This window comes from Arachis ipaensis, chromosome B05 (genome assembly GCF_000816755.2).
Source record: "Arachis ipaensis cultivar K30076 chromosome B05, Araip1.1, whole genome shotgun sequence".
NCBI classification, from domain to species: Eukaryota; Viridiplantae; Streptophyta; class Magnoliopsida; order Fabales; family Fabaceae; genus Arachis; species Arachis ipaensis.
In genome coordinates, this window is record NC_029789.2 from 135,389,774 (window position 1) to 135,415,083 (window position 25,310).

General features: G+C 31.4%; 2 protein-coding genes and 2 long non-coding RNA genes across 4 annotated transcripts; 1 reads left to right on the top strand and 3 right to left on the bottom strand.

The window, feature by feature from the left end:
- LOC107642109 lies at window positions 3,094-4,043 on the top strand. Its single transcript, XR_001620611.2, has 3 exons — window positions 3,094-3,420; window positions 3,846-3,917; window positions 4,008-4,043. It is a non-coding gene; the product is annotated as an uncharacterized LOC107642109 (long non-coding RNA).
- Window positions 7,020-9,374, bottom strand: LOC107641230 (protein FAR1-RELATED SEQUENCE 5-like). Its single transcript, XM_016344729.1, has 2 exons — window positions 7,347-9,374; window positions 7,020-7,220 (listed from the first exon to the last, which is right to left on the bottom strand). The coding sequence occupies exons 1-2, from the start codon at window positions 9,372-9,374 to the stop codon at window positions 7,020-7,022; spliced, it is 2,229 nt and encodes a 742-aa protein (XP_016200215.1).
- LOC107642110 lies at window positions 18,182-19,543 on the bottom strand. The gene is made up of 4 exons (XM_021103566.1): window positions 19,357-19,543; window positions 19,160-19,267; window positions 18,592-18,933; window positions 18,182-18,386 (listed from the first exon to the last, which is right to left on the bottom strand). The coding sequence occupies exons 1-4, from the start codon at window positions 19,444-19,446 to the stop codon at window positions 18,351-18,353; spliced, it is 576 nt and encodes a 191-aa protein (XP_020959225.1). The 5' UTR covers window positions 19,447-19,543; the 3' UTR covers window positions 18,182-18,350.
- LOC110262584 lies at window positions 19,625-24,706 on the bottom strand. The gene is made up of 3 exons (XR_002347376.1): window positions 24,339-24,706; window positions 19,850-20,091; window positions 19,625-19,757 (listed from the first exon to the last, which is right to left on the bottom strand). It is a non-coding gene; the product is annotated as an uncharacterized LOC110262584 (long non-coding RNA).

A 25,310-nucleotide genomic window follows, 5' to 3' on the forward strand; every position in this document is an offset into this window, starting at 1 on the left:
CATTTTATTAAGATTATATTAATTATGTAATAAAAATTAAATAATAATAATAATAATTAAATAAAAAACAAATTAATAATCTAAATTTAAACTTTTAAAATATCTTTTTCTTTCTACTTCTTAATATTATTTATCTCTTATTGTCTTTTTTTTTAAATTAGTAGATTTAATTTTATCCGTATCAATTACATCAATTGACAGAACTTTTTTTCTTATGAACGTCGAAAAAAACTTATTGTTCTTTGATGATAACAAAATTTTGGTTGTTAGAACTATAGCTTTCTAGAAAATTAAAAGAGCATGCGATATGCATTTTAAATTTTTAACATAGTATATCATATGCTGTATACCGTTATGTTAGTCTTTGTTTATTTTAACAATTTAACTTATAGTCTGTCCCAACATAAGTTAGGTAAATGAAAATTGAGAATGTATATAATAACATGGTGCATGTTTAATTTTAGGAAAAGTATAGATAAATAATGAAAATATTAAATAATGTAAATAATAGATATATCGGATGTTTATTTTACTAGTATACGAATGATTATTTTAATATTAAAATTTAGAGGATTAATTTAGAGGTATAGTATGTTTTTATTTGATTGGTGGTTATTCATATTATTCAACAAAATCATTATCTCCTAGTATCTCCCTTAATTTTATTTTACACCTTCGAATTTTTTTACAAATTTCAAAAATTACTTTTGGTGATGTAAAGTTGAAGATATATACCTTTTACTTTTAGCAAAATAATTTTTTGCATAAACTTTTACTATTATCCCTAAATTAGTACTCACTCCCATTTTTATCCTTAAATTATACAATATTCTTTTAAATAGTCATCGTGTCTCTAAAAATAATTTGATTGTATCTCCCAACTAACAAAAACAATTCTCCAAAACTTACTTTAAAAATATTTAGACCAAACAAAATCTTTTGAATTGAACTTTTATTTCCTTCTAAAATAACATTTTCAAAAGTAAAGTTTCCAAAAGCTAAACCAGACATAGAATCTTAATTCTTTTTATTTAAGAGGTTAAGAAGGTTGTCTTTCTTTACTCTTTATCTGAGATAAGAACCACTTATATATTTATTTTAAAAAAGAGATCAGATCATCAGAATAAGCATTTAAGCATTGGTTTATTGACATAATTCCTTAATTAAAACGTTAACAAGGTCAACTTAGTTAATTATAATGATATCTTTAACTTTAGTCCCTCGATCGGAAAGCATAAACAAATAGTTCCAATTTTACTCACCAAAAAGAAAAAAAAAAAAGTTCCAATTTTAATTTTTATTTAATATGAAATAAAATTTTGGGGGCAGATAGAATAATTGTCAAAATGTTTTTGATATGGACCCATTTAAGATAAGCTCGTCTAATCTCATCTCTCTAGTTTGGGTGATATTGCCAAATTTAAAACCGTTTTTCAAGATCTCGTTTCAAAAAGTTAAGGTTAAAGTCATCATATGTAACTTTTTGAACTTTTGAAGGTTATATCTCACTTTCTTCGTGATTCATTAAAGTAGAAGAACTATCTACAGGTGTTAATATTGTAAAAGTTATATATTCTCCTTTTTAAATATTAGCCTTCCTCTTAAAAAATGTATCAATTCTTTGATTTTTTATTATTATTTTATATAAAAATTTGAATATATATCTTGTAAAATATGTAAAGAAGAAGTTAGAAAGACAAATATTAAAATTTATAATATTTATTGAATTTTTTTATCAATTTATACAAATACAATAATATTAATACTTATTGAATATTCTATTATTTTTTTATCATATAAAAAATTAAATTAAATAAATAGTAAAATATAAAATAATATTAAATTAAATAAATAAAAAATATCTAATTTTTTATATTTGAACTTAAAGATAGAGAGAGTGTTGTTTATTGAACTTATTAGATACTTTAAGTCATAGTAAAGTATTTAAGTCAATTGAACTATTTTTTATCTTTTGAAAAAGTACTACTAAATTTTTTATAAAAAATTTGGGGGGCCATGACTTCCCTTGTCTGAACTAAGCTCCGCCTCTGGTTGGGACCACTTTTTAGACCATGCTCTAAATAAATAATTTATATTAAAAAAAAATAATTGTTTCTTCACTTTCTTCGGTACCAAATTCCTTATCTTACTCTTCCATGCCTCAGCTTGCTCTTTTTTCCTTAATCACAATTGCGGTGGCCCACAAATTAAATTATATTAAATTAAATTGTAATGTAAATAGTACTACATGTACTATATGGTGGAATTTTCTTTTTCTTTTTCTTTTTCTTTTTCTTTTATGGTTAAGGAACAATATTCGAGAAAAGAGTAATTTGATCTCCGAATAATTAACTAGATTCTACGTAGTAATCAATCTGACTCAACAGGATAAACTTTAAAAATCATAGAATATAACTTTTCTTTTCTTTTTTTTTGCTTTTGTTTTGTTTGGAGTGTCTAGCTAGAACTAGAATAATTTCAGTTTGTTGATGTGACTCATTGTGCTGCGTCAACAATAATGTTTCCACGCTCACAAGTGTTGGATTTACATTACACCAAATCTTCGCACAGCAATAATAATATTAATAATAATACACTAATAATTCAAGAATCTCACAGTTCCTTTTTCTATCAGCTATCTTCATAATGATTTTCTATCTCCATTATTATTATGCATGCAAAATGAGGTTGGCATTGTAATCATTCGTATTATATGTATAATTGTCCAGGAAAATTCGTTACACGTCATTTTCTTTCTTGTTTAATTCAATGTATGTGTCAAGCTTAATTATATATGAGAGGTTGTAATTTCAAAAAATTATTTGAAAAGAAGTATATATATATATAGGTAAATTCTACTCTACTCTTCTTATAATAACATGTATATTACCCTCTCTGACATATCATTCTTTAATTGATTGCTATGTTAACTATGATTAAACTATTGATAATTAAATTATAGCCCAAAGTGAGTAATTATATAATTTACTAAAATATTAAAAATTCAGTCTTTGATTCTTCCCCAAATAAGCCTCCCACACAATGAACCCTAATACCCGAGGATAACCGCCTCATTGGGTGCCTCATTCTCTCCGTCTGTCGTGCCATCTCCGTGCTCGAAAGCATCGTCACGGCCGTCGTCACAAGTAGCGCCGCCTTCCTCACGGTATCCTTCCCTCTCATGAAATTGCGTTGCAGAATCTCTTATCCACTCTGCAATAACGACCAAGTGTGATGAACATGAATCAAATGGCTTCTTTAACTTGTTCATTGTCTTCATCCTTCTCAACAAAGCTTCCTCTTCATTCCTCAACACCTCTAAAAAGAACAAGAAGAAGAAGCAACCACGATTTTCTAAGAATGGTGACTCGTTCCTATCTCGATGACAGTTCAGCACTTCTCCGAGCAGCTCAATACACTGTATGCCTATGAAACTTGAATTCCCAGTTCTGCAACTTTCAAAGTTTGCAACTTTACAATTTACTATGTGTGATCAATGTATGGTTTTTCATGCATGCCAATTCAGAATTCACTAGCTTTGTTATCATAATCCCTAGTTTCATGTTTTACTTAGCAATGTTTGTCAAAAATCCTTTCTCTTTTTGCTGGATTGCTTTCTGTGAATTAGTTGATACAGTATTGCATTCTTGTTGTTGATGCCTAGTGTTGTAATCTATGCAGCTTTTTGTTTTCCAGATTTTAGGGTTACTAGGCTTATGTTGGGATTAAAACTCCTTTTTTATTTTAATGGCACCCCAAGAATCACATCGTTATAAGTATGCATATATAGATTTAATTTGTTAAGTATAATGAACCGTTTATAATGTATTTGAAAATTCATGCAGGAATTTATCTTCAAGAGGACTCACTGGACACATAGCAGTTTATATCTCCAAGCTTATTGAGTTAGAGTCCTTGTGAGTGACTCGAATGCAAATTCGTTGAATTTTTGTATGTTTTTTCCTATCCTCCACTTGGATTGTAGTGATTTGAGTTTGTTGTGTTAGGGATTTATCAAATAATAGCTTAATTGGGGAGATACCTGTTTTTCTGGTAGAAAATCTACCATTGCTTAGAGTCCTGTAAGTTTATTTCATACTCTCTGCATTAATATAAATTATTGATTTTGTTGTTACAAAAAAATAAAGAAGCATTTTCTTTTGTAGAAACTTGCAGAATAACAACCCACATGTCTAATTCCAAATGCACTTCTCCAAAAGTCAAGTGAAGGTGTACTATCACTTAGGTATGTATCTTACTCTTATTTAATTTGATACCCTGAATCAGCAATACCTGTTATTTACATAGTTACATGAATTTCTACAATTATGTAGTATCACATATCAATTTCAGCATACTAGAACGTCACGGGTATACTTTTCACATAAAATATTTTACATGTAGCGAATGTACTAAAATGTATTACCTTCCATGTAACTATTATTTTCTTGATTTCATTATTTCTCTTTTATCTTATACACATACATACAACTTTAAATCATGACACATGGAAACTTGAAAGTAAGAACCTTCATAGAGATTACAAACTAAATGTAGTTTTTTACTTTAACTTTATTCTTGTTACTGAATGATGCTAGGTTGGGGCAAAATCCAAATCTATGTGAATCTGGTCCTTGTGACCAACAGACAAAAGATAAAAGCAAGGAAAATAATCCAATTATTTATATATTAGCATCTGTTTCTGCATTTTTGATGCTCCTACTGGTAGTTCTTGCAGCAGTTATCATCATTTACATTAAAAAGAGAAAGCTAAAAGGTAGAAAAAACAATACTTCAAACTACAATTTACAGTCCTCTAAGTACAATTAACCATGACACACATTTTGACCTTAAAATTAGATGATGTCTACATTCATATGGAATCTGGTGATCCTTTGAAATCCAAGCGCCGACAATATTCATTCGATGAAGTTGTTTACATGACCAATAACTTTGAGAGAGTCCTCGGTAGAGGTGAATTTGGAACAGTTTACTATGGCATTATTGATGATATTCCAATAGCTGTCAAGATTCTTTTGCAATCATCAGCACAAGGATATCAGAAATTTCTTGCAGAGGTAAATTTGATAATAAAAATGTTGGTTATCTAATATTTCTTGAATCTCAATACAAAATATTCAATAAGTATAAAAACAAAGGTAAATTCTACTCTACCCTTCCTATAATAACATGTATATTACCCTCTATGACATGTCATCCTTTAATTGGTTGCTATGTTAACTATGGTTAAACTATTGGTAATTAAATTATAGCCCAAAGTGGGTAATTATATAATTTACTAAAATAGTAAAAATTCAATCTTTGATTCTTTCCCAAATTCAGATGACGTAAATGCTTTGATCTCATTGGTTTTTTTGAAGGACTTGCAAGTTGTCCACCAGCAAGTACGAGATTCTGATAATGCGTTTAAGCGACACAGCAGGGACAATGTATATGGTTTGGTTTACTTTGGTAAGTTATTGTGCCTACTAGAGTTTATTTTCCTTTGATTTCTGCTTATTTGGTATATTGATGATTAGTTCCTATGCTAAATAGAAAATTATGCAAACCCTTTTAGAATATGATGAATAGAAGTCACTTTTTAAGCAAAATGAAAGTTAGATATGGTATTGAAGTCCATGATTAGTGCATCCCTTTGATTTAAATTCTAATTTTGTTAGGACTTAATGGGTTGCATTGGTTAAACACTAATAACTATTTTATGTATGCGTTTTGATCTTTTAAGGAAATATGATATGAATATGATAAGGGTATTATGGGCAATTAGGAGGTACATTGTTAGTGAGTGAGAATTATAGGAATATGTATGCAAAATGATAATTGATATCATCAAGCATTCATTCATTGCTAAATTCAATGACATGAAAACCATTACATATTCTGAGTTCCTTGAAGACCTCTATAAACAGGTATTTTTATCTGATTTTATGTGCATTTCATCCATGCACTATTATTAGTTGTTTATTCTAATTAAAAAGGCATTAAACAGCTGGTTGTGCATGGTTAATTTGCATATGTTTCAAATCTCTCACGGGGTATCTTGAATTTGAGTGGCTTTATGAGCAATAATACATTGAAAATACCACAGCCTTCCATAATTCAATTTTTAAATTCCTTTTGTGATTATCTGTTGTAAACTTGTAATATATTTTCCTTTACTGCGATATCGAATCCAATATGGTTTTATATGCCTTTTGTATTCCTTTATAGCAATATGGTTCAATCTCTCTAAATAACTTGGTCATTTTTCTTCTCAATTGATTGTGTCCCTTTGATTTCTTTCATTATTGTTTCTTTGATTTATAGTTTAATTCCAGTAAGTTCAGTTTATAAGTGAACACTTTTACCATATTTCACCAAAAAACAAGAAAAGAAAAAGAGAACAAGAATACTTTTACCATATAGAAGGGTTTTTTTTAATATAAATAGGCATTTGCACATGGTGTATCCTGTTGGAAAGCAAGAATATGCTATTTAGTTGACACTTGAAAAAGCCAACTATTACTGCATAAAGAATGATGTATAATTATGCAACTTTAAATAAAATTTTAAATAAAATTCCAAGAGCTGCCGAAATTAGGAGAATTGTAATGTTTTAGTGACTTTCCAAGAAATGAATATGCAAAATTAGTTCTTTTTTTTTCCTTAAGAGATATATATTAGAGCTATGGGGTGCTGTAGGGCATGGCAATTTAAGGTTTCTGCATATTTCAGTGGCAAAATTAAATTATTGAAGGACAAGTCATGTGTGTCTGATCGAGCATGCTATTGGCTAGGTTTTCTTTCTTATTCAGAAAAATGTCAAAACCAAGCACCCTTAGTTGCTGTATGAATCAAAACTAATCACCCTCTGTAGGTGTATATCATTGACTTTGGTATTGCTAAGAAATACAGGGACATTTCTACACAGCAGCATATTCCTTACAGGTCTCCTTTTTTTACAATCATTCTTACTTTTTATTTATTTTATTTGATTTTATGTACCATGGTTAGAAGGTTCAACATGAAATTATTTTGGAACTCAACCCGGACTCTTCGTTACTTGTAGATGCACAAACTGGGATATCGGGACTAGGACTTGATGTTTTCACTTGATCAGTATAATCCGATTTAGCTGCTGAGGTTGGTGTTGTTCCACCACCAATGTTCCTATCTTTTTCCATCTTCTGTTGATTTTTCACACTATCATGTCTTTTGCGCTGATCACAAACCAAACATCACCTTCTATTACAAAAGCATAAAAATAACATAGTTTATAAATCCAAAACACAATATGCCAAATCAGCATACAACAAATATCTAGACATAGTTATAGTATGAGATACCTTAGTAAGGATGTCAAGATGGCTGCTGATATTCTTTTCTGTATCATCATCTACCGTCTCCTTTGGGATTCTACCAGGAAGATTAGGACAACTTTTGTTGTAGTGTCCTGTCACACCGCAGTTTGAGCACCTTCTCTGTTGCTTAAATTTTGAGTTTTTCTTGGGGGCTTCCTTACTCTTCACTACCAATAGGTCAACAACGTAGTCATCGTCTAAGTTACCATTGCGTGGATTTTCACCTCGCTTTTGGAGTTTTGTAATTGTGTTGACAACAACATTTATTGCTTCGACAAAATCACTTGAGTTCTTACATGCAACATCCATCAACCTAGAACACTCAGCACCCAACACACCCAAACGACACTTTAGTACCTTATCAGAATCACTTGGATCATCGACGTTTGACTTCATGAAGTCACTCTTGGCATTCTTCGTCCAACGCTTGCACACTAAGCGTTCTGGAATAACTTCAACATGTTGGTGCTTTAGGCAGGCGAATATGTGCATGCAGGGAATTCCGCTATTTTCGAACCACAGACACTCGCAACGAAGCATCCCCCCAACTCTGTCAAACTCAACGACATGATCAATATCTGGCAATCCAAAACTGTTACACTTGAAGTATAGTTTTCCACCATCCTGAATTACCAACTCTATATTCATTGCACAAGCACCCTCAATTTCCTTCCTGACCTCCCGGAACATGTTACGAGTGAAATTCTTTGCAGCAAAATCTTCAAGTGTCGGCAAAGAAGTCACAAGTACTGGATCGGTATATTTACTATTGAACTCTGCGACTCTTTCATTGTTCCTGTAATGGCTAACCACGGTCTCCATGTTATTGATAAATTCAAGAAGGATATCTTTCTTTCTCACATATGCTTTTATTAGAGAGTTAATCCCTTCACACTGGGATGTTATCCTGATTCGCCCAAAAAATTGGTCCCTCAAATATGCAAGAGCCCGTAGATTCCTCAACTCATAGGTTTGGATGACCCAAGAGTTGCTTGATAAGTTATACCTGGCCACCATGTCTTCCCACATGACCTGAAACTCTTCAACACTCACATTGGCATAAATCAATTTCTTGAAGTCATTTAGAAATCCACTGTTCTTAACCTTCTCGCATGCATTCCTATGTAAGTGCCATGCACATAGTCGATGTGTTGCATAAGGAAAGACCTGTTTAATTGCTTTTCTCATTGAAAGATCTCCGTCGGTGACAACTGCCGTAGGGTGTTTACTCCCCATTGCTTCCAAAAAAGTTTCCAAGAGCCACTTGTATGAACCAATATCCTCATTAACAAGAAGACCACAACCAAATACGACGGTCTGCCCATGATGATTGCTACCAGAAAATATCACAAGTGGTTTATTGTAGACATTTCTATTGTAAGTCGAATCAAATGTCAAGACATCCCCAAAGCACTTATAATCAATACGGCTAGTCCCATCAGCCCATAACAAATTTTCTAATCGATTCTCATTACTTAATGTGTACTTGCCAAAGAAATAAGAATCATACCCAGCTTTACCTCTCAGGTAGCTTATTGCAGCATTTGCATCACCACCCTTCACCTTTTCCTTCCTATGTTGAGTAATGAGGTTGTACATATCTTTTTGGTTGAATGACAAGTTCGCATATCCACCTTTTTGAGCAGCCAAGTATCCCAAGATGTGACAGGTCCTGATGCCTATGTCGTGCAAATTCTTTGCCTGAGCTTTATCCGAGACACTGAATGTGCGATACTCAGGCATCATGCTAACGTCGAGTGGAGCAACTAATTCATGAGAGTGCTCTTCGTAGAACGAAACAACCTTCCATTTCTGAATTTTTGTATCTAATATTGCACGAATTCTTGCCTGGCAACAACTTCGAGTTAGGGGTCGGTGGTCCCTGATTCTTTCGTCCTTTTCAACCTCTTCCTTTCTTGAGCCCACCCGATTGCAACCAATTTGGCGCATAATTACGGAACCATCGCTATCGCGTCTGACTTCATCCAACCTCACAGCGAAATCGTGTATCATTGCATAAGTCTTGTAGAATCAATAAACAGCTTCCTCATCTGTAAACTAAAGTTGCATGATATTTTCTCGTGACAGCTCTGCTATTCTCTTATCTTAAGGTCTATCTTCATCAGCCTCTGAATCGTCGTCTAAAAAGTCTAAATCGTCTCCTCTTAGGAACTCCTCATCGGAGTCTATTCCAAAAAAATCGCTATCCGACGGCTCCATCTCCCAAAAACGAACATACACCTACAATTTATAAAAAAACAAACACATCACCACACAATTAATATTTCACAGATATGTAGACTACAAAAATTACCACTAATTCACATAAAATACAGCAATACCTTTAAAGAACTAAAAAATTTTAATACAATCCATCCAATTGTATTTATTTTTATGTCCCTCATTTGGTTGACTAGATTCTTTGTATCTTAAAGACCTAAGCAGAACAACATATATTTGGATTATTTTTTTTAAAAAAAATGAGCATCAATGATTTCATCACTTTAGAATTTCATTTGTGATGGTCTGTACGAAGTAGAAATGACATTCTTACCAAAATTGAGGTGGCTGCGGTGGTTGGAGTGGCTGCGGGCTGCGGGCGACGGGGCTGGGTCAATGGGTGTGTAGAGCTTGACTTGCTTTTTTCTTTCAATTTCAGAGAGGAATGGGGCTGAGGTGCATTGAGTTTCTGTAAAATGATAAAAAAAAAATATAACTTTACTTTTTTAATGCTTATAGAAATTATATATTCATCCCTCTTATAAAAATATTTAATTATAAAATTGTCCTACTTTAGTTAAGATATTAACTCTTATTGGGTTAAATTAACTCAAATTAAAACTAAACATCCATAATAATTAGCATTAAATCATATCCAGATTCAACAAGTATAGCATTTAGTTCGGTCACTACAAGTAACTACATTATCCCATAATACATCACTAACCAATGATAAACTGTTATTTAGAATATCCAATAATTATGTGCATTTATTTCATCCAAGCCTATATAAATCAGACTTCAGTTCCCTCCTTTGTTCTTTCCTAGTATAAACAATTCGATCGAGTCCTCAATAAATCTATGTTCTACACCTTTCAAATAAGAGACAATAGAGTATCAATTTAAGACGCATCCATGTCCCAGGTTTTTCTCACCTTTCTTTATCTTTAATAGCATTTCTTTTCTCAGTAAGAGCATAAGTAAAACTACATTAAATACAATAAATCAGAGGAATAAAAAAGTCAAAATAATGTCATAGTCCGTACTCCATATAATATCCTCACTGCATGAATATAATAGGATGTCTAGTTAAAAATGTGTACTATAATATCTGTGCCCAAGATTCAGAAAAGAGTTCATATAGTTGCAATTTTCAAGATCTCATCCTCTAACATGCAAGATGATTATTAGGTATCCATAACATCAGCTAGTAACAAGAAGAGTATGGTATTCTTATGTCTAATACAGTTCAAACTCTTACCAAATCTTACTCTCTGCATTTCTGGAAAAAGTTTACTCTATATCAAGTAACGAATTCATATATACTGGATTAAACTGCAAAAATAAAAAAAACCACGTGCACAAGCACCATTCCTAAAGGACGTAATGTATACATTCTAACCTAATAAATGCATCCATGACCAATTATACGACTTAATCTCATGACCTTAAGGTCATACAAAGATAACTCAACCATTGCTCCAAGACTTCTCTTTTATCAAACTGCAAATAATTGAAGATAAATTTCAAACCAGCATAAAAGGGAGGATAGATATTTCAAAAATAAAATTCCAAAAAATGAGATACATAGAATTTCACAATTATAACTATTTTATTCAGAATAAAGAATATGTAACTACTTTATTGAGACAGAGAATTACCTTGTAAAAGGAATCAACCGAATGTATCAGTGAAATAGGAGCAACAAGTATACCAAATCAACTACTTAGATACTGCAAAAACAATTTAAAAAAAAAGATAAAAATAGTTTAGTATGAACATTAGCAAATGAAAACTTTAATTTTGAATAACAAAATGCAACAAAAGGCACAATTATCAAAAATTAAAATGTTCCCTTTATTTTAACTTCAACTATCAAAGAGAGGTTGAACTCAATTTAAATACAAAACTGTGACAGTGAGACGAACATTACATCTTAGGCATCACAAGAGAAAATCAATATCAATGGCACGCTATTATTATCTTTACAGTATGCTTATTAGTCAAATAAAAAATACCGCATCTTAAGCATGTAACTGATATTTTGTTATTAATTAGTAGGACATGATAATATGATTTTTACTACTAATAATAATAATAATTGTGAGTGGTTGTGGCACTGACTCGTATATATAGATGGCAAGGTTTTCTATGCAGCTTTCAAGAAGAGTTCCATTATATGGACTTGTCAAAATAATTTAAAACTGACTATCTCTATTTTTTTTATTCACAATTTAACCTTCTATATTTTTTTTATTCTATAAAGGAATTTAGCACCTAATTTTTCTTAATCTATTCCCACAAATCAAATCTGCAACACCGAATTCTACCTCACAGGTCACGGAAAATTCATCTGTTGGTATAAGAATAGTAAGAAAAACCATTTTTACCCGTCTAAAATATGATATGTCTAGAGGAGGAAAAAGGAAAAAAAAAACATAATTTATAAAAATTGAAAGCTTTAAATTCCTAAAGATTAGATTTGCTTCAAATTTTCTCATAAGATTTTAATTGGGAACTGAGGAAGGTCCAAGTTAATGAAGTATGAAGCATTCTCTGTTTCAAATGAACTTGGAATCGCTAAATATAATTTCATCTTTCAACAAGCCAAATATCAAATTGGGAAAATTCAATAACACTAACAAATTACTAAGCTCAATTATATGCTATCAAATTGTTACCTTTGCATAGAAGTACAGCTGCAACTACGAACGCCAATAGCAGCAGCAGCAACACCAATGCGAATAGCAGGGGCACAACTGCGATTAACACCAGCAATCAACCAATATGTGTGATCAATTTTAGGAGTTGTCTACAGACAAAGCAAGCACCAATAATTAATATTCGAAACTACTCATTATCTAACATAATTGTTATGTCTTTTGATAAGCTATAATTGAAAATTAGTTTAAAATTTTATCATATAAGACCTATATGGCTATATTAATTAGTATAGTCCATAAAATCACATAATATTATCATGTGTTATTTTCATCTTATATGGATATGACAAAACGTAAGCATTGAAATGGAAGCCCATAAAGTTAATTTAAGCCACTAAATCAATTTTATAACTCTTATAAATTTCAACTGCAATTGGCTATATATTGAATTTGCAGTGTATTAATGGTGAAGCTAAGTGACACAATCTGAAGCAAGAAGTTGCTGGAAGAAAATCCATATGTTAAAAGAGTTTTGGTAGTTTAGCATCATATTCATATAAATAGATTATGCCATTTGTGATTGAAACTGTTTTCTATTTCTCTTGAATGATGTTCAAGGATTTTCCAATGTCATTGTGTCTTAATTAAGTGATAGCAACAAAAAAATATAAGTTGACTACAATTAAAATGCTAGCAATTTTGGATCTCCTCATTTAGTCAATTAATTAATCAAAATGAGAAAAGAGCAAAGTAGTATATTGGTGATGGTAGTGTGAGAAGTGAGAAGACAAGCGAGTTGGGTAAGAAAAGTAGTGAATATATTTTATGTTTCCTATGGGAAGGAATAACCAACTCTGGTCCAAATTGTTCAGCCACAATAATTGATTCAGCAAGAACTGGCAACAGCTATGGCAAGATACCCAAATTAAATTAACTAAACTATTTTATGCTTGTAATTAATTAATGTCTCTACTTGTATGCAGAAAGAGATTGAAAATTACAAAAATTGCTACATCAAAACTAATGAAATTAAAAATAAATTTGGAAACAAAATTTCATAGTATTGTGATACAAAATAACTAGACCAGAACATAGTAGGATTCAAACCAAACAAAGTTATTTTGAAACAGGAAACCAAGTCGTGCATGAAACTAATCAATACTGCTATATACAATGCTTTCAAATGCTTTGATTTCAAATAGATTGAACAAACTAAATTATCAAGACCCTCCAACCACTCTTGTCAACTTTAATTAGCCAAATACCAGTGAAATGGACACAAAGAAATAAGAAAATAAAAGCCATATATGTTTGAGTATATTCTACTAAGTTTCTTTTAAAACTATGCCCAATTATTACAGCACTATTATCCATTACTAATCACATTATAAAAATTCCAATAGTATATATATACTTCATGTATTAATTATAACCTGTTCTAGTATTATTAATAGTTATAGTATGAGTCAAGTTACGTCCTTATATGTTAATAAAGTTGCAAAGAAAAACTAGTGCCGTAATTTTAAAGTTGAGTGTTAAAATGGTTTAAATAATTGTAAAAGATTTAATATATCCATGGATCAGACCATGTCCTCAAGAATTTGGGCCAGGCAGCTGGTTCTCCTCAGTTTCCTCCCTTTCATTTGGATTATATGTATTATGCAACTTTTGAAGAAGTATACATTACCAGCAATATATTCTATAGCTATTTGTTTAAATTTGAAACTAGCTAATAATTAATCAGCTATTCAAAGTGCACAGGTTTTATTTCTTCTAATCATTATTGTTGTACAAATGTAATCTTAAAAAAAAAATCAACCATATAGGTAGAGCTTACTTTTTCTTGTCCAATGTAGGGATGTCTACCCTTGTATATTTGGCAATGATAACCTGCAACATATAATGCATCAAAAGTCAGAAGGAAAAAAAACACAACTGAACTAAAAGATAAACCAGTAGTCATTACTAAGAAAAAGTCAGAAATTCATAAAACGGTAACCATAAGAAACAATTTTCAACCAATAGTGGTAACTGATTTTGTGTTAGTATCAATAATGTGAAAATAAAAGCCAAATGTGAAAAAGTGAAATGACAAAATTTGAAGAAATATTGTTAAGGAACTCGATCTGGAAAATTGATTATGATGCTTGTAGATTCCTTTTTCCATTCCTTTTTCAACAATCAAAAGCCAAAAAAGAAATCAGTAATGCACTATGATAATAATAATAATGATGTGCCCATACATGCAAATAGAAGACACAAAAATTGGAATATCAATTACCCACTGAAATGGAATTAAAAATTACAGAAACACAATTAAACTTAAATTTAGAGCAAGAAATTCATGATATTGTCATACGAAGCACTAATCAGAAAGGGGATAAATAGTTTATAAACCCTAATTAGTTCATATACATACCTTTTTTATGGAAGAACAGCTGCAACTAAGAACGCGAACATCAGCAGCAATGGAACACGAACATCAGTAGCAACACAAACACAAACACGAAGATAAGTCACAACATTAGAAATTTCAGAATCAGTAATCACAAGAATGAACAGCGCAAAACTCAGCCTAGAATACACAAATTTATTAAGTATCAAGTTGTTGAAACTTTGAAACTATAAGCCAAGGCAAAAAACAATTACAAAACAAAGCAGAACTTTTAGCTCCTTTTTGAGTTCATGAGAATCATTAAGTATGTAACATGTTTGACAGTACTTGTGCATATTAAAATTCTCCACTCCTTTCTAGAGTCAATAGATCAAAAAATTATGAGAAAAAAAATTGGACATCATATCAAAGTGGAACTGAATTTATTTAATTAAGAGTTTGTATTTACTTATAACTCCAAAACACATATCAAAAAAGGTAGAAGCCTCTTGTTCTACCTCTAGATTACTGTTTCTATTGCATTCAAATTGCTATAATTGAAGAAAATTATGAGTAAATGCAGTTGAACATTGAAGTAATGCCATGATAGTGACTTCAGCAAAATTTTACAAAGTGATTTGAAAATTGTATAGTCAAAGAAAGTTTGAAATGAAAATTTCTCAAATCCAAGGGACACACTGCCATATAAATGAAAAGGGAAATGTTCATTAAATACCAAGAAGGATCACTCTTTCAAAATGGAGAAAAGGAGAAGACCAACCTGAAGCACGAACAGAGCGAACAGAGATGTCAGCGGTGAGGGAAGGTTCCGGCTAACGGATGAAGACAGAACGAACAGAGATGTCAGGTGGCGAGGGAAGCACGAAGAAGTTCTTGACGGTGACCGTTACAGTGACGGTGACGGAGGCACGGTGAACACAGAGAGAGCGCTCTCGAACAGAGGAGAGGACTTCAAGCTCCTGCAACGGCGCTGATCTTCCACACGCGATGCCTGTACATGCGACGAAGCTGCGGGGTTGAGATGGCTGCGGTGGTTGGTGTGGCTGCTGGCTGCGGGCTGCGGGCGGCGGGGCTGGGTCAATGGGTGGGTACAGGTTGAGTTATTTTTCTTTCAATTTCAAAGAGGAATGTGGCAAAGGGGCATTGAACTTCTAAGAAATATAACTTTACTTTTTAATGTTTACAGAAATTATATTTTCACCCTTCTTACAAAAATATTTAATTACAAAGTTGTCCTACTTTAGTTAAGATATTAACTCTTGTTGAGTTAAATTAACTCAAACTAAAACTAAACATCCAATCATATGATCGACACACATATATATATATAGGTGATCCGTCACCTTATAACTCGGTCTTTTATTGTGCATTATGAGTTATAACTCGACCTTAATTATCATTCATTCTGTAACCGACACCTTCATTACCGACTTAATGACCATTATTCTGATTTAATGATCAACGGTCATACCATTAACTCTATTCATCAACTCTATGCCTATAAAAGGTACTAATCTCTATATACACTAGACATTCTAGAGACATTCTAGATATATTCTATATTCATAGAATTATTATAATATACAACACATGATGACTTCTATTTCATGTTTTACATTCTATATTCATAGAATTATTCTTATACCTCTTAAACACTTACTGACTTGAGCGTCGGAGTGTCTTTTGCAGGTACCCACCCCCTTGTTCTCTCCTTGCCGACGTATAACTCATCCCGACAAAAAGCTTGAAGACATTCGTCGACGGACGAGCTATACACCAGTCAATCTCAACAAAAACAATAGGTATAGATATGTTATCATCTCCTTAAAATTAAATATATATAATTCTTCGATCTTTACCTGAATTTTTATAAAAATAATCAAATACGTATCTAATTAAAAACTTCAAAAAGGGCCGAAAAACTAAAAAATTGTATTGACTCTTCTTTCTTTAAAACAAAAAAGATAAATTTTAATCTTTTTATATTTTGAAATATAGGTAGAAGTGCTACAAATTATATTTTATAGAAATATTTTATTAGTTAAATATGTTAATATTGAACTTTTAATTAATTATTTTTTAATTATTTATTTAGAATTAACAAAGATATTTTAGAGATTAATTTGTTTACAAAAGAATTTCTTTGATGCTAACTTGTTTAATTATTGCTCTTTTAAAGATTAAATTATTAGTATATTAATTATTCACATATCATATAAAAATAGTTTAATGATTAAATTATATTGATTAAGTCACGTTTTGAATTTTTTAGAAAAACACATTAAATAAAAAGGTCAGATTTCACATAACCAAAGTAAAAAAAATTTAGACTCCAAACAAACGGGCCGGGAGTGAATTTTTTCCAGTAAAAAAAAAATAGATGATGTTCAGTATTTAATTTTATTTTTTATTATTATTTTTTTTTTGTCCCACTTGTAAAATTAAAAATAAAAAATTACACTGTATCTTTTCAAATATTAAAAAAAAATTGAAGAGGATCAATTTCTCAAACAAACAAAAGAGGGATATAGCCTAGACTCTTTTTTTCATGCATAATGTTGCAATTGTTAAGAAGCAGCCATCACACTATACCACATACTTATTTAAAGATTACACATGACAATAATTGCGATGTTTAGTTCAATGATTAAATCAAAAGTGGGCAAAAATAATTATTTCTAAACAATTAAAAAATAATTTTATATAAACAAATTATAACTTATATATATAAAATATCAACTACATATATAGTATTTATCTATTAATTATAATTTATTTTTTCTATCATAATTATATGTAAAAATTATATGTCACTACAATAAATAAGACTTTTCGCAACGGTCAAAAACCGTTGCCGTAGATTGAAAAACTGTTCCCAAAATTTTAGGCAACGCTTTGGCAACCATTTTTGACCTGTGGTATATGCGGCCATTACCAATGCTCAAAGGCAACGGTTTTTTATCTAAGGCAATGGTAACAGAAAAACCGTTGCCAGAGTTAGTGGCATAGACAACGGTTTTGACGGAAAATTTTAAACAACGGTTTTGATCCGTTACTTGATAAGCAACGGTTTAGAACCGTTCCTATTAATATGACAACGGTTTAATACCGTAACTGGATAGGCAACGGTTTTAAACTGTTGTGGTTTTATTATTCACATAGCCAACGGTTTTAAACCGTTACCGTTGGTGCCAGGTTTCGGCAACGGTTTTAAAACCATTGCCAGTTTATAGTCATCTAGGACAACGGTTTTAAAGAGTTACCGTTTGATGTCATTTTTCGGCAACGGTTTTAATACCATTGCCATTTTATAGTCATCTAAGACAACGGTTTTAAAGCGTTACCGTTGGAGTCGTGTTTTGGCAACAGTTTTAACACCATTGTCTTTTATAACTATTGACAACGATTTTTTTGTAATATATAATTTTTTATTTACAATAGTTTTCTCGTGAATGAAATTAATTTCAATTTTTTTAATTATTTAGTGTCAATAAATAATCTAAACTATTTGAATCAAGTCACTAAAGAAAAATAATTGAACATTTCCCATCAAATTTAACTTATAAAAATTGTTGTAAGATCCACAATATTATCTAAGTTTGCAAAAAATATAATAATAAAAGAGAGTTGAAATAGCTAAGTAGCAAATAGTCATCATGTCCACAAGTTCATGACTTTTACTCTGTAACATTTGCTTTTAAAAATTTGACCTTAATCAAGTTCGATTTCCCCTTCAACATAGTTTTTCTGTAAAAAAAAAAATAAATCAAATATAAAACTACACATCTTTAATACTAATAATGTTAAATAAAAATATTTGAGAGAGAGAGGACAAGCATATATATCATAACATTCTTCTATTTAGATACACAAAACAATTGAATCAACATCATCATAATCAACCATTGTTTAAGATATGATAACATATAGAAACTTTAACAACAAATAATACCTCTTCATGCGCATCATTGTTCGCATTGCCTAAAGTGCTTCCTAATTGAGCAGCTAACATGTCAAGGTCCACTCCTGAGCTTTTTTGTTGCAGCATCATCTTAACAAGCAATTTTAGTTCATCTACTTCTTTTTGCATCACATCAACCTTATTCTCTAATGTTGTTTTCTCAGTTGCATGTTGCTGCTTAAAGGTGGCAGTTTCTTCATTTTTCTTCAACAAAGTTGGTGTGGTAACTCTTCCGTGACATCGCACTCTCCCTGCCTTCTCTTTCCCAAATATGGATTGGAAAGCTCTAATTGCTGATTCTTTAGACTTTTTATTCTCAGCTTGCAAATGTGCCTATATTAATGTGAAGAAAAATAGTAGTAATAAAATAAGAGTAAATACACAATTGGACTAAAAGCATATATCATTTGACAACATCGAAACAAATAATAGAGATTAAAAATAATGTCAAGATTCTTTAACTCAACACAAGCATAAAAGTAACCACAAGTGATGGACAAATTGCCAAGACACAAGAAATCTATAACCTATTTTAACCAAATTAACTCCTAATACTTACAATAACATCTAGAGTGTCTTCATCCAATGATTTTTCCTTTGTGCTTTGGCGAGTCTCAACAAACATTTCTGCTTGAGTAGGTGGTTCATTATTTTCCTTAGAAGCAGCCTGTAAGTCCAATTCAAATAGCATTTATATAGAGTTAAAAGGCACACCACACATACACATAAAAATTCACAAAGAATTAAAAATTGTACCAATCTTGCACGTATTCTTGCAAAATTTATTGGTCCCTTTCGATGCCTAAATTTCTGTTGTGCCCTATTTTTCTTATTCTGCGCAGACATTTTCTACATAACAAGAGACAAGTATTATCAACAAATCATCATACTTCACTCATATGTGTATATAATATAATTGCATAAACAATTACACTAAGTTTCACATGTCTTACCTTAACTTTTTCAGTTCTTCAATAAGCAATTAACTTGTAAAAATGACTCTCAGATATGCTCTTAAGACGATTTTTCAGCATCTTATTAACACATTTGTATGGCAGAAAATGAGTTTGCTTTATTGTGGTCTTATACCTTCTCCAGTTGTCATTGATACGAGCAAGGACCATCCTCTTTCCTTCAGTTGGAATAATGAATTTAGCCTATAAAACACAAATATTATTTGCTAGTAAGAATAAAATACATGTGTACATTTCCAGATACTTTCTAAAAGAAATAAGACTAAAGTTCTCACTTGAACATATTCCCAAATGGCTTCTTTATCTTTAATCCCCTTCTAATTTGTGTAAATTAATGGACAAAAATCTGAATTCCTTGTCACTGTGCCCAAAAATTTGCTCAAGTTGTTTACAGCTTCATCAGTAGGACCAATTGCCTCTCCTTCAATATCTAGAGAAATTTCTTCTCTATCTTCCAACTGTCTTGCATGAATCTTCAAGCATTGTGTAGGTCCTCATGTTTTCTTCACTGTTGTCTCTATACAAAGATACTAATTATATACCATCCCTCTTATTGATTTATAAGATATTTCTTCACTGGTATCTAGAGAAAAAGGTTGCCCTTTCCTCTTTCCACCAATTGGTTCAGCTTCACTGCAATTATCATAATTTTGTGTCCTCCTACTCAGCCTTGTATCCACATCAGGACTTAAATACCTTGAGCAAAATGTCAAGCATTCCTCGACTAAATATCCTTCAGCAATTGAACCTTCGGGGCGGCTCTTATTGCGAACGTAGGACTTTAACCTACACAGATATCTCTCGATGGAGTACATCCACCTAAATTGAACTGGGCCACCCAACCTCAACTCGTTTACCAGATGAATTGGCAAATGTACCATTATATCAAAGAAACTAGGAGAAAATATTCTTTCTAATTGGCACAAAATTTCTCTAATATCTACTTCCAAATGATCTATTGTATCATTTTCAACAACTTTTTGGCACAAGGAACGAAAGAATGAACCTAGATAAATTAAAGGGCCAGCTACTTGATTCTGCATTGTGCATTTTATAGCTACTTGCAACAAATAATGCAACATAAAATGAGCATCATGACTTTTGTAGCCTGATATTTTTTTCTCAGCAATATGAACACACCGAGAAATATTTGAGGCACTACCAGATGACAATTTTACTGACTTCAAAATATCACAAAAAATGGTTTTTTCTTGATTAGTAAGGTTAAAACAAGCCTTAGTAATTTTTGCTTTCTTGCCACCATCTATCTCCTTTGGTTGAAGTTTTTTTCTTATGCCCATATCTTTGAGATCGTAACGAGCATTTGCATGATCTTTGGACTTTCCTGGAATGTCTAATAAAGTTCCAATTATGTTATCACATACGTTTTTCTCGATGTGCATAACATCAAGACAATGGCGCAATGTATTTTGCTTCCAATATGGCAATTCAAAGAAAATGGACCTTTTCTTCCATGGACCATCAATTTTATTTTTTTGCTTCTTTCCAAATACATTATCAAAATCTTTCAAATCTTCAAAAATTTGTTCCCCATCTAATAAAGCTGGTGAAGACCTCAATTCAACATCGCCATTGAAAGATCTTTTGTCCATCCTATATGGATGATCCATAGCCAAAAATTTACGGTGATCCATGTAGCACATCTTCCGGCTATGTTTTAAATAACAAGAGGAGGTATCATAATTACAACAAGGACATGCTAACTTTCCCTTTGTGCTCCAACCAGATAACATAGCATAAGCTGGAAAGTCACTTATGGTCCATAAAAGTGCTGCATGTAGTTGAAAAGTTTTATTCTTTGAAGCATCATATGTTTCCACTCCAACTTCCCATAAAACCTTCAACTCTTCAATTAATGGCTGAAGATACACATCAATGATTTTTTCAGGCGAACATGGTCTAGGGATGAGCAAGGACATCATGACATACTCTGGTTTCATGCAACACCATGGAGGAAGATTGTATGCGACCAAAACTACCAGGCATGTACTATGGGAGATGCTCATGGTTCTAAATGGATTAAATCCATCGCTAGCTAGCCCTAATCTTATGTTACGAGATTCTTTAGCAAAATCGGGATGTAGCCTGTCAAAGTCTTTCCATGATTGGCCATCAGCTGGGTGTCTTAACTTTCCATCCTTTAAACGATGTTCATTGTGCCACCTTAATAATTCAGCTGTTTTTGAACACAGGAACAGCTTCTTAAGCCTTGGAATCAAGGGAAAATGCCTCAAAACCTTCGCAGGCACAGATTTTTTCTTCAACTTATCAACTTCTATATCTACCTCAATATTTTCTATGTACCTGGAAGCTCCACAAATTGGACAAAATTCATCGTCTTCATATGTATCCCGGAACAGAACACAATCGTTGGGACAAGCATGAATTTTATTATAACCAAGTCCTAAATCTTTTACCATGGCCTTGATTTTATTGAAAGAATCAGGAATATTCAAATGAGGAATCGCTTCTTTCAGTAATTCAAGTAGAGCAGTAAAGGATGCGTTGCTCCAACCATTAAGAGTCTTCAACAAATACAATCGGATAACGAATGATAATGTCGAAAATTTTTTACAGTCAGGATATAACTCTTGTTTTCCTTCTTCAAGCAAGTTATAAAACTTTTTTGCATCTTCGCTTGGCCCATCACCATCTTTATCTCCTTCAAGCACATGCCGAAACGTCTCGTTTAGCAGCCCATGAATGTCGTCGACAAATCCTTCATGGACTTCACTCTCATCGGATTCACTATCCATGTCTTATCTTTTCGCCGTGATGAACCCACACAGTGTAACCTTTTTGAAATCTCTTCCTTATTAAATGATCATAAACTTCATCCCTTTGCCCTCAACTAAAGTTATTACATATAGAACAATGACAAAGAATTTCTTGTCCTTGTGGTCTACCTTTAGAAAAGGCAAAATCCAAAAATGAATTAACACCATGTTGGTAACCCTCAGTATGTCTTGGTAAACTAGTCCATCCTTTGTCCATCAATTACATGTTCAAAAAAATTTAAAAAGATAATATATTAAATGATTTACCTGTAGTGTAGCTCAATGTCTAAGGTAGTCGCAGCTACAGAGAGACCCGCTATTTGATTCTCTTTTTCTGGTTTTAAAGAGACAAACTAAAACAGCAACAAAGAATAAAAATATAAGTAATTCATAACCAGATGTTTTAACAAAAAAATTCACTTTTAAAACCAATTTTTAGAAATCTTAATTTCAAAAGTGATATATAACTAAAAAATCAAACAATACAATTATCAAAATCCAGTCTTTTAAGAAAACAAGACTTTTTAGCACCCACCCAAACAATACAGATCACAGTATGTATTAAAAATTGTAACTACCCAACATTATATAAATTTGCTTGTATTACTACCTGAACAGGGTCAAAACCACACACTGGTTGGCAATAGAGTTGCCTCAGTTATCCCAAAAAAAATTTATGTACTAAAAAAATGGATAAGCAGTTAAGCACAGTAGAAAGAAGGAAACTATTACTAAATCCCCCTTTTGAGCATTAAAAAAAAACAGAAAGAAAAATTCCTTTAGTCCTTTACTACATGTTATCATGTATATTGCCACATCCTTTTAAGTCCCTATTTTCTTTTTCTAGGTAGAATAATGCTATTGAAACCACACATTTAACACCAAACATAGGTTCTCAACTTTTTTTGTTTCAGTTTCTAACTCACATAGTTAAAGTTCTTAATTATTTAACCACATAAGTGTAATCTGATTACTTATTATGATTCTTTAACTAAGAAGTTGGAAGTTTGAATCCCATCTTAGACATAGAAAATATTCCATGACCAATGTTTGCTTAACACATAATGAGAGAATTAATCGATGTGTTAAATGATCATGCTACATACATATAAAAAATCACTCACTAAAAAAAGTATTTACTGTTTGTAAATAATGACTAAGCTGATATAAATAAATTTTATTACTCAACTATAACAAATTTAATTATTCTATTATGATAAATTTAATAGTTTTTCTTACTCATTCTTTTGTTGAAAAAATGCATAAATATATACAAATACATAATGATTAATTTTTAATATATACAGAATATTTTCTATTTTCTAAAATAAAGAAAAAGTTGAAACAAATGAGAATACTACAAAATTAGGTGTTTAAACATGAATATCTATTACAGAGTACAACTAGATTTTTCCTTCTAGATATTATATGCTTAAAGCACTCAACAACCCAATCAAAGATATTAGTTTCAAATTAGAGAGCAAAAGACAGTTGTTGTTACTGCTACAAATCATGACTTGAGAAACTTGGCTTCGGTTTGGAACAAACTTTGTAGGAAATTATAATGTAAGGAAATCAATCAAGTTTAGCAACACAGAAATTCAGAACACAATGCACTAACAAAACGTGTTCATCTTCAAATAGACAGCATCATCATATGTTTCTTCTACTACACTCTATCCCCAAGAAAAAATCTAAAACAATTAGTACAATGATGAGTTTTGCTAACTAGAACTCAAATTAATGAACAATGTACAAACATTTTTTGAACAATACAAATTTGAACAATGCACAAACGGCCAAATACAAATTTCCCTTTCTATCTTATTAGCCAAATAAAGCCTCAAAATAGTTTTTGAACAATGCACAAACATCACCACTTTCCTTTCTTCTTCTTAAATCCAACAAAAATACCCAACAGCCAAAGCCCTAACTAAGCAACAGAAAATCAGAGAAGAACACTTACCACAGATGACAACCCAAAAACAGCCGATGTAGTGAAGCAGCAGCAGCAAAGCAGAAGCAGCGAAGCACAACCCAGTGAAGCAGAAGCAGCGAAGCACAACAGGGGAGAAGCAGCGAAGCAGAAGCAGAACAGGGGAGACGCAAGGACGCCATGGAGAACGGAGAAGCACTGAAGCCACGGAGAGGGGAGAAGCAGCGACGCCGTGGAGAGGAGAGACTCAGTGACGCCGGGAAGGAGGAGGAAGCGACGATTTCGGGAAGGACGCAGCGACGATAATGGTGCGACGATGGTGAGTTGCGATTTAGGGCTTCCTGGTGACTTGCGATGATGGTGCGATTTCGGGCTTCCTGGTGAGCTGCGGTTCGACGACGTCGCGTGGGTTAGGGTTGACGCTACGGTGGAAGGAGGAAGAGCTTCTTCGCGGTTTCGAAGAGAAGAAGAAGAGTCTGATTAAGGGCTCTCTTATTTGGTGTGCTTATTTGTGAGAAACAATTAAGGGCTTTCTTATTTTAATTTTATTTTTTTATATTAATATTTGTTATATATTTATGATAAAAATAAATAATATTTATTATAAATTTATTTTAATTTTATGTTTTCAAAATATAATATTTTTTTTATAATTTATAATAATAATATATAATATTTATTATAAATTTATTTTAATTTTATGTTTTCAAAATATAATATTTTTTTTATAATTTATAATAATAATATATAATATTTATTATAAATTTATTTTAATTTTATGTTTTCAAAATATAATATTTTTTTTATAATTTATAATAATAATATATAATATTTATTATAAATTTATTTTAATTTTATGTTTTCAAAATATAATATTTTTTTTATAATTTATAATAATAATATATAATATTTATTATAAATTTATTTTAATTTTATGTTTTCAAAATATAATATTTTTTTTATAATTTATAATAATAATATATAATATTTATTATAAATTTA

Excerpts from the sequence above, each read along its gene's own strand:
- LOC107641230 (XM_016344729.1), bottom strand. The coding sequence starts at position 9,374 with ATGATACACGATTTCGCTGTGAGGTTGGATGAAGTCAGACGCGATAGC. Across the intron at positions 7,221-7,346 it reads ATCTTGACATCCTTACTAAG|CGCAAAAGACATGATAGTGT; the intron begins GTATCTCATACT and ends GTTTGTGATCAG.
- LOC107642110 (XM_021103566.1), bottom strand. The coding sequence starts at position 19,446 with ATGTCTGCGCAGAATAAGAAAAATAGGGCACAACAGAAATTTAGGCAT. Across the intron at positions 19,268-19,356 it reads CAAGAATACGTGCAAGATTG|GCTGCTTCTAAGGAAAATAA; the intron begins GTACAATTTTTA and ends TTGGACTTACAG. Across the intron at positions 18,934-19,159 it reads AAGACACTCTAGATGTTATT|GCACATTTGCAAGCTGAGAA; the intron begins GTAAGTATTAGG and ends ACATTAATATAG.